The following is a 10,269-nucleotide window of genomic DNA, read 5'->3' as shown; positions in this document are numbered from 1 at the left end:
TGGAAAAGGTATGTTCTTTATCTTAACTTTGATATTGATTTGTTTTGGAGGATTTTAATGGTTTAAAGTAAAGGAAAACCTTGTATCAAGGTCGTAGTTTGATATGTTGAAGTTGTTGGCTTGTGGATTGAATTTTGAAAGGAAGTTCCGGACTGATTTGTATATGTTTGTCATGTAGTATCTTGATTATGTTATTGTTGATGTTGTTAATGATGTTTGGGAGTTGTTTTGGAATTTGGAGGAAGTAGATGATATAGGGAAAATGTTGCCCGAATTCTCGTAACCGGAATCATCTTTCGATATATAACTTTCTAAGTTGATGTATGGACATGATGGAATATGATTAAGGATATATTTTTCAATATAGGTTCGAGTGAAGGGCAAGCATCGGAATAAAGGATTCTTTCGAGTGGCGGCTTGAAGAATAAAGTATGTAAGGTGTTTTGCTTCCCTCTTTCTTTGGCACGAATCCAACTAAAATATAAACACGAGCGTTCCATAACAATTCAACCCATTCCTATGTTATGTATTTCAACTTTTAATGCCTTAATTATTTGATTGTGTCTTGAAATATTATCATGTTTATCATCATTAATTTATTTCCTTGGATTCGATACGAATTCCATAATTCATTCGGAGGTTACCGACCTTACGTCAATCCGAAAGGCCTAATGCCAGTTCATTGACTTCTCATGCATATATATATATGTGGAACTATTTTACCACACCGCGCTGCGCTATAGTCGGTCAGGCAGGCACGTAGATGTGCACACCACTGCAGTGGGCATATTATGATGATACCCTGGACGCGGGATGCCACGGACCCGGGATACGTACCCCGGACGAGGGATGATGATGTACTCTCTCTCTCTCTCTCTATATATATATATATATACACACACACACACACACACACTTGTGTATGATTTTCAAACTCATGCATTGCATATTGTACGTCCTTAGATGGCTCAAGTTACTTTTATTATTTTATATTTATGTCTTACTTATGATGCTGTTTCCTGCCTTACATACTCAGTACTTTTATCCGTACTGACGTCCCATCCTACAGGATGCTGCATTTCGTACTGCAGGTCCTAACAGACATAGCAGAGGACCTCTTTAGTAGGATTATCAACTTCAGCGGGTGTCAACAAGTGCCGCTACACCGAACTTGCTATCTTTCGGTATATTTATGTTATCATGATATATGTGCATATGCACACTCTTAGAGGCTCATATACACCGTGAGGTATGTAGATATTATGTCTGACACTGTTGGTCATGTTTTGATTTTGGTGTTCTCCTAAAAGCCTTGTCGGCTTTATGACACTTATTATGTTGAAGCGGCCTTGTCGGCTCGCTTATGTATGTATGTATATGTGTCCGTCATGCTCCTCGTCGGGGTATGACAGTGGGATCACATTAGGTATGTTGATGTTGTTGTTGTTGTAGTAGTAGTAGTTGTTGTTATTTTCAATCTTCATTTATGCTAATTATATTTGGCTAAATTCGTTGAAAACAGCTGAACCAATACTATGGTGACACGTGTCAGTAAGCATGACTCCATAATACTCTGGATCTAGTCTTCAATCTCAGGAGGTTCCCAGGCTGTAGCTGCAAAAGTAAAAGAGAAAGGGGGTCTCACAGATTGAAGAAAGAAAGTTTTTATGTCCGGAGAAGATCGAAAGCTTACGAGTTGGGTTCCACTTCTCTGGAATGGGCTTGCCTCCCTGATGAAGAAGGTCGGCAGTAGCAATGATCACGAAGCGCTCCGATCAACCTCGCTCATGGTCATCATCGAGACTGGTAAGCAGTGACTTGCTGCCTCTTTTTGCAAGCTTTATCACCCCTCCTTGGAAGATCCTCGGAGCGTATACCCGAATCAAGTGGGCTAGGATTAACCCTACCTTGGCCTGGTCCATAAATTACCTAATGCTCGCTACGACTCTCCACACCAAAGGACCTATTTGAGCTAAGCACACCTTATAGCGCCAGCACATTTCAAGGATAACTTCGTCAACACCATTTCTAATTTTCATCGAGAATAGGTATCTAATGAATACCCTGGCCGGTGAGAAGTCACACTTCCGTTCGGGCCAAGGAGGAGGATTTTGGAATCTCCCCACCGGCAGTCACCCTTTACTTTAGAAAGAATTCTAGCACTGATTCGGGTGTGGTAATCGCTGGCGTGCGAGTCCCGAACTCCTGGCTGATCTAGTATGACCTTTTTAGCTGTAAAGTCATTTTCTCAATGCCAGGTTTTTGGCATGATGGACTGAGCAAGAGGGTTTCGCCTTACAGGGCGTTAATAGGCTTTATTGTACATTATTATTGTGACATCAATGCACATTATTAGCAGGGGCACAATTCATGGAATGTGTACCCCTAGTTCCTAGTATATATAGGACTTATCATTTCATTGTAAAGAACACAAATTCCAGACATATATACAGAATACTTTCCACATTTTGTTCTTTATTTCTTTATAAATCGTTTGTCTTACAAGCTCTCAACTAGTAGTGCTACCGGAGCAGTCAGTCCGAATCTACATCACGAAATCCGCACCTAAGCTCAGGCTACTTCTGATTATTTACCTTATTTATATTCAATCTACATTAGTTTGATTATCAATTGTCATATCTTTATTGGTCACTTTGGTCCACGTGTCCTTGATCACGTATATAAATTCAACTGAATCGTTTTCTGAGTAAACACTAATATTGGTATAATGAGAAGCCTGAAAGGATTGTTTAGGGTTGTTTGTCATTATCATTAGCAGTAGTAAAGGCAGGATTTTTACAAAGAAATACTCAAAAAAGTAAAGAAACAAACATGCGAAAAAGTCAATCAACACACAATTTTACTGTTGCAAACACAACTATGTACATTATTACCCTGACAAGGTTTTAAAAGGCGCGTCGATTCAGTACTGAGATCGTGGTGAAAGCTGCGCCTGATTTTCATTCAGACTAAAGCAAGATGAATGGTCTTTTTCCGCCTGGACGTTTCCACTTCCCATGCTTACCTTGAAATTTCTACCCAAAAAGTGCAGGGATCATTTGTGATGAAAATATGCCAACGGGTAAACAATTTGGCTAGACACGTGGCAGAGGGGTAAGGTGCATTTTGGTATCCACACACAATTTGTTCGAGGTTCCAATAAATGCTATATATAAATCTTGCCACTAGATATATCTTTCTGCCTCCATTATAGTATAAGCTGAGATGATTTGTTCGGGAGCGTCTTGAGAGAAGAAAGCGTTCATAACAGTAACATCCCTAGATTTGAGAGATTACATCTAATCCTATTAAGGGTTCACTATCTCCACACTGATAACAACTAAGATCTACGTAGGGTTAAGGAAGTTGATTAGCAAAAGTCAATCCTATAGTTATTCCATTATCCCTTGATTCTATCCCATCTAATTTTTCACTTGAATACAATATTACTCTCTATGGTTCTCTACAAACAGACAATTGTTCAACAACCGTTCATCAAGTAATATTCATTATTACTGTTCTAGGAGATTGAATAATAATTTATTTCCCTTTTATTATTCAGCTCTTTAATTATTATCCATTATTTCGCTTATTATTTCAATTGTTATTCACTGCTTCGATCACTTAATCAAAGCAACAACATACCCAGTGAAATCCCACAATGTGGGATCTGGGGAGGATAAAGTGTACGCAGACCTCACCCTTACCTTGGAAGGTAGGAAGGCTGTTTCCGAAAGATACTCGGCTCAAGAGAAAGCATGGCAAAAAAAAGGTCAGATGAGGACAAGAAATTCAAATCAGTATGAGAATGAAAATAACGAAAACGAAAAAGTCACGATAAAGCAATCTGAAAAAAAAAAAAAAAAAAAGCAATAGCTACACAGATAAATAAGATAATCAAAGTACAAAAAACAACAGACAGTATCATAAATCAAAGGACAAGAACTATAGAGAAAAACTAGGACTACTAGTACAAAAGGATAAGCAGGACTACCTACCAAAGATTCTGTCCTAATATGAGTCCTCTATAACCTCCTATCTAAGGTCATGCCCTTGGTAAGATCACTTAATCAAAGGTTTGATAATATTTGAATTAATTGCGTAGCTAAAGACCTCTTCAAGCAAATTCAACTGGTTTTCTTAATAACGAATTTTAGACTAAACAACTAGCATGAATAGACTATAATTACTCCATAACATCATAACAGTACTTATTCGGGTGACTAGAATTGATCTTGGGGTGAACATTCTCCCAAAAACTGAGTGCTAACCTTATGGATTTTGTTTGGAGCTAAGAATATTGAGCTTGACATTTATATAGAGGTTCGAACTCACCTAAATCGCAGTTAATGATTTATTTCGCCATTGCAAGGCAATTTTACACTTTTGGATTCATCAGTGGAAATTCCATTTCTCCATGGACGATTCCATCTCGCCTTTGGCAATTTCATTTGCTTTTTGACGATCAGGACTCTTACACCAATTCCTCCTATCAAATATTCTTCATTAAAACGCCCATAACATTTTTAAAAAATATCCAAATGATGAACAGTTTAAAAAAGGTGTTGGAAACTAAACTTAAAGAGCTTTAATTTGATATATCATCAAGAGAATAACTCGTTATACATTGGAATAGTAATCGTTTAAAGTTAGATCTTGTATGCTCTAATTTGAAACTTCAGTCTGTTGTGTAGTATTCGACTTTCCTTGGTCATAGGGCTCCTCTTAGACCCTAAATCACTTCTTATACAGCTCGTGCACTTATTATCATGGCTAACTAATATTGTATTAGTCTGCAACTGCTTTCAGCACGCACAATGATATCTCTAACCTTATTAGTGCACTTTAAAATATTAACTTTAATTAAAATTTTCGGAAGTGTTACAACCTATTAAACCAAAAAATGCTGATTGATTGGAGATGTAAGCATATATACACTTGTTTCTTCCCCTGCTTTTGTTCCTTTAATGTAAACTTTTTTAAAAAGAGGAGGGGTTGCTCAGGTAGCAAGCACCCTCCACCTCCAAGCTGAAGGTTGTGGGTTTGAGTCACCAAGAGACCAGAAAAGTGAAACCTCCGAGGGAGGGGTTAAAAAAAAAAAGTGTAGATCACAAAACTTAGCTAGAAGTCAATTAATAGCACATTAACACCAATTCTAACTATCATTTGCTGAATCTTGTTTACTTTTGGAACTTTCAATTGTCAAGAATATCATAAACTAATGACGTTCGAGTAAAATAAATAATAATAATAATAATAATAATAATAATAATAATAATAAGAATAATATCAAATGATTAATTTGAGCAAGAGTAATTTTTTAATTAATAAAATCAAATCAAATTCATGATACTCTTGGGTTACAAAATTTAAGACTATTAAGAAGAGTTTTGAATTCTGTAGTTTTAAACATATAGTGTAATTCCTATAAGATATATTATTAAAAATAAAATAAAATAAAATAAAATAAAAGCTTAATACTTACTGAATATAAAAAGATAGTAACATTTTGTTTTAAAACAAAATAAAAATAAGACACAAAAGGTAAAAATGAAAACTAGTTTTCCAATAGTACGTTCTCCTGCAAACAGGGCAGAGGCCGAGTCCGAGTAAAATTAAAATTCGGAGAAAAGAAAGAGAAAAATAGAAATATTATCACGACGGCAGTAGAGTCATATATCGGGTTAAAGCCAAACCCGTTTCAACCAAAACGTTAATTGTCCCTTTTTTCTTCCCCTTCTTCTTTGCTTAATTTCAAGGTACCACGCTAATAACTTTTTTGCTTAATTTCTTCCTAACTTCTTAGATCTTGATATTCGACTGTTATAATTACTTCAAAAACCCAATTTTACTCCTTAATTCATCGTACCAAGATTAGTCAATCATATATACAAATCTCACTTGGGAAAGTTTGAATTTGACTAGGTGTGAGATCCATTAAGAAAAAATTGACTCTTCTGTTGTTGCAAATTCTTTAATTTTGTTGATTGATTTGAACTGGGTCTGATATGGATACTGAAAAAAGTCTGAATCTTTATGCATTTTTGTTGGTAAATTCTTAAATTGAATCAACCCTCATTGTAACTGAGGTAGTTTGAATTGAACTGGGTGTGAGATTTTTTATATAAAGTATGAGTCTTTATGTATATATATATATATATATATATATATATATATATATATATATATATATATATATATATATATATATAGAAATATTCATAAGTTATTATCATAGAATCAATCAATTGTAACTGAGATAGTTTGAACTGAACCGGATGTGAGATCCGTCTGAATCTTTATGTATTTCGTTGTTTTGTAGGATATTTTTGGGTTAAGTTCTTTCATAGTGTTGATTAATACTACCCTCATTCTAACTGAGATAGTGGCTGACCAGAAAGTTCAATTCTTGATCTACATCTCAACTTCTCTACTCTTATTGTTTTGTCGTTTGTTGTAGAATTGCAAAAAGTTGTGATGGCAGGGCATGATAACTTAAACGGATCTACAGAAAAGTCAAGCAACGGTATGGATGATTTGCCGACTTTCAATGCTGAGAATATGCAAAACAACATGAAAATTATTTTATACAGGTTGGTTTGACACCATATTTGGGTGGAGTGAAATTATTTATAATCCATTGCTGTTTCTTGATTATTTTATACGTATCGGTGTGAGTTTCGTCGTCAATCATGTGAGACTGGTGTTATCTTAACTGAACGGCTGGTTGAAAATAGAGAGTATATGCACCTGTGGTAGCTTTTAAATCCTTCACTGAGGCATCATTTCTGTTGAACGTCACTAGGATATAGAATAAAGAATATGATATGCTATCAGTTTAATTTCACAAGATACTTCATAAAATAGCCTCAGTGCTAACTTCTTTTCATCTGTGGAATAACACTTCTACATTGGTATGATTGTTCTGTATTATGGCCCTTTTAGTTGCAGTCTTTGATTGCTTCTTATCTTCCATTCACCCAAGAGTATTACTCCTTGCACTTGGGCAGAAAGTATGTTACTCTTGGTGTAGTTGTATGCATTACTTTAATGGCTCGAGGAGATGCGTATAGTCCTATGAATATCCGTTCTTTTACCTCACCAAAGTCCTGCAACTACCTCAATCATCAAATAAAAAACCTAGTACCCTAAACCATGAACTGCAGATTATAATCATACTGATGGGGAATTTAACCTTTTTATGTTATCAATTAACGAATAGTAAGTAGTTTTTTGAATAATTTCATTTTGATCAGTGAGTAATAGCTTTTTGAGTAATTGAACAGTTAATTCCTGTTCTCAATGCTAACAAAAGTCTTGGGACTGCCTTTGTTATCTTGCCTCTACAACAAAACAACCCCAAGCTCCATAAACTTATCAAAAAAAGAAAAATAAACAAATAAATCCAAGCTCTGTGTTGCAACTGTCCATAATGTACTTACTTGATCACACAGTTGGAACAGAAGGAAGAAAGAAAATATGAATGAGACGGGCAGTCGATAATATGTGAACGAGTAAAATTGGGTTCTTTTCGTCTTTTTAAGCTAGTACATTTTTTTCCTTGTCATTGGACATGTCCATTTATATTGAGCATTCTGTTGTTCAGCCGCACATTCATGGCAATCATTGGTGGTGTCATTGCCGGCATTCTGGGACTTACTAGCTTGACAGGATTTATCTTTTATTTCCTTGTCATGGCAATAACTTCAGTAGCACTCACGGCGAAGGCCAAGTTTTCAATCCACTCCTACTTTGACAGCTGGAACAGAATCGTGCTTGATGGACTTTTTGGCGGGCTTATGGTACTTCTTTACATTCATACTTCTAATATGATCTTTTCGTCGTTCATTCTTTGTTTATTCTAATCTTTGATCAAGAATAATACATCTGCCTGCTCAATCACCTGCGTAAGAAAAGGTTTAAAGAATTGAATATTGTAAATATTTTACTATTTTTTCAAAATCATAATCTTCTGTAGAAGTCCTGGTTAATTCATCTTTCCTACCTCATTTTTTCTCCCCTGTTTCTTTAATACCCTTTTGGAAGTTTTTCTCTTTCATTTTCCAGTTATGAATTCTTTGCATAGCATATAAAGCTCTCTTTCTTCAAATTTCTCTTTAAGTTAACCAATTATTGGAACATATCATCTATCTCAGTGATATTTTGTTGATTAGAACCATGTTTATCAGTATTCCTGCGGATCTTCTTCTTTATTATTTTTTGGATGATGGGGGTTGATTTCTAGGTCTCTTTTCTTTTCTTTTTTTGACAATTAATAAAGAATTTTATTATCTGTAGCACCCACGGGGATTCTTAGATATGTGCAGAAAATACTTTTTTACGGGCCACCAAATGAACTGCGGAAAGGGGGTTGATTTTTAGGTCTTGGTAGCGGGTAGCCTATGAACTACCTTTTAGTTTTGATATAGTATCCAACTTAAACAGTTGCTGAGAGGAGTTTACTATCTTTGCATGATGATTTCAAATTGTTATCTAGCTTCATACCCTTAATCTGACACTCAATTGACGTTGTTCTATATTTTGCAGTCATTTGTGCTCTTCTGGACGTATCCTTATCAGTTGTAGTCTCAATGATAGATTTATGCATTTTTTTCCCTCCCTTGATGAACATCTGAACTATTTTGTCCTTCTCTTTCCCTGTCCCAAGATGTATGTCTGTTTTCAAAATTTTCAAGTTTGACTGTCATAGCAACAAGATAGGGATGACCGTACAGATATTATCAGGTTAGAGTAGTTGTCAACATATTATTTTCTACTCCCATCCTCTCCCCTAAGAAATACTAACCCCTATTCTATATTTTACCTTTGCTGTTTGGACAAATCTTTTGGAGAAGTGTTGAGGAATAATTTCTTTCTATTAGAAAAAATGGTATTGTTGAGGAAAATTTTGTGCGGAACAACAACACATGCATAGTTTTAACACATAGTTGCAACTTCTTTTGAAGTGTTTCAAGCATTCTCAATCTTTTTTGTTTTCCGAAAGAAAAAATATACTTAATCAAAAAGTTATTTTGACGAACTTTCTCCAAGTTCTTAAAAAAAAAAAAAAAATAACCAAAAGAAGTTTATCAAAATTTTTGCTATTTGTCCAAAAACTTTCCATAGGTAAACTGGCAGCATTAGTGCCAATATTTTCCTTGCATTTCTTGCGTGGTTTCTATGTATGTTTACGCTATCTCCCCTTGCATGGTGTTGTATCCTATAATACATTCCTATGATTCCTTCACATGAAAAAGATTTGCATATGACATTGTGCATATATTCTGAGGATCCTGTGTGAGAGATGAAGACCTTTCGATATCCTTGATGCTGAAAGCGAGCTCACGTGCACATCAAGAAGATGCTAGACATTTTCAAGTTCAAATTAATGGGTATTCAAAGTTTGTACTCATGATGTTTTCTTTCTATTAAGCTTGCGAGAAATTATTACTGCAGAACAAACCACTGGTTCAAATGTTAGAGTTGGGAGTAGTTGAACATTTGATCTTGAGAAGTTTTTGTTAGTTAACTTATATTGAGTTCAAAAGCTTGAGTAATTGTATAAGCAGTTAGACATTTCATATCACTGTTGAATGGTATAGATGAGATTGTAATCTTAGCCGAATCTAATTATTCAGGTTCAAAGTTCTTACTGTTGAGCCTGCTACTATGCCTTTTACCATTTTTCTTGATAAAAGTAATGCTCTCAGCACGATTATGGTTATATGTTTTGACTTGATGTTGATTTTGGCTTAAAGATAGAAAAATACAGGTTTTGGAACTGATACCACCTTGGTTTTCAGCAGACATGTATTTTATACATTCTTGAAATTCTAGGTATTCCATGAGTGAAGATGTCAATTCTAGTGTTAAAATATTTGGTTTCAACACCAAATTAAAGGGAAATTTTTTACCTTGAATGTGGGAAGAGTTGGAGGTGTAGAAAGAGAGAAGAACACCTTCAAGACTTTTCCAAAACTTATGCCCCTTTCTCTCTTTCCAACCCAAAATATAGAGACCAGGGGGTAGCCGTGGAGGCAACCGTTTGCCACACCCACAAAATCATCACACTGGAATTGGCCGAGGTTGAGATCGTTGGCCAAAGTGGGATCAGGGCTTATTTGGCTGGTCTGCTACCCATAGTTAAACGAAGCTAAGGGATCGATTCCCATAATTTAGTACGAATTCTAGGTCAACAAAAGTCAAACGTGAGCCCAGGGTAATTGATTTCAAAATTGAGATACCCATTTCTTATGGGTTTCAAATCTT

General features: G+C 35.4%; 1 protein-coding gene across 3 annotated transcripts; it reads left to right on the top strand.

Annotated features, from left to right (window-relative positions):
• The first annotated feature begins 5,580 nt into the window (after positions 1-5,580).
• LOC132034464 (uncharacterized) lies at positions 5,581-9,649 on the top strand. Of its 3 annotated transcripts, none has more exons than XM_059424825.1 (5): positions 5,581-5,759; positions 6,461-6,593; positions 7,607-7,802; positions 8,548-8,567; positions 9,258-9,649. In XM_059424825.1, exons 2-5 carry the CDS (start codon positions 6,478-6,480, stop codon positions 9,286-9,288), a joined length of 363 nt encoding a protein of 120 aa, XP_059280808.1. In that variant the 5' UTR covers positions 5,581-5,759; positions 6,461-6,477; the 3' UTR covers positions 9,289-9,649. The 3 variants fall into 3 exon arrangements, with proteins under 3 accessions (XP_059280808.1, XP_059280810.1, XP_059280809.1); XM_059424827.1 differs by having other exon boundaries at positions 5,582-5,719; XM_059424826.1 differs by lacking the exon at positions 5,581-5,759 and adding an exon at positions 5,774-5,925.
• Positions 9,650-10,269: the final 620 nt, after the last annotated feature.

Source organism: Lycium ferocissimum, chromosome 10 (genome assembly GCF_029784015.1).
Source record: "Lycium ferocissimum isolate CSIRO_LF1 chromosome 10, AGI_CSIRO_Lferr_CH_V1, whole genome shotgun sequence".
NCBI lineage: Eukaryota > Viridiplantae > Streptophyta > Magnoliopsida > Solanales > Solanaceae > Lycium > Lycium ferocissimum.
This window is presented reverse-complemented; position numbering and strand designations above follow the sequence as displayed.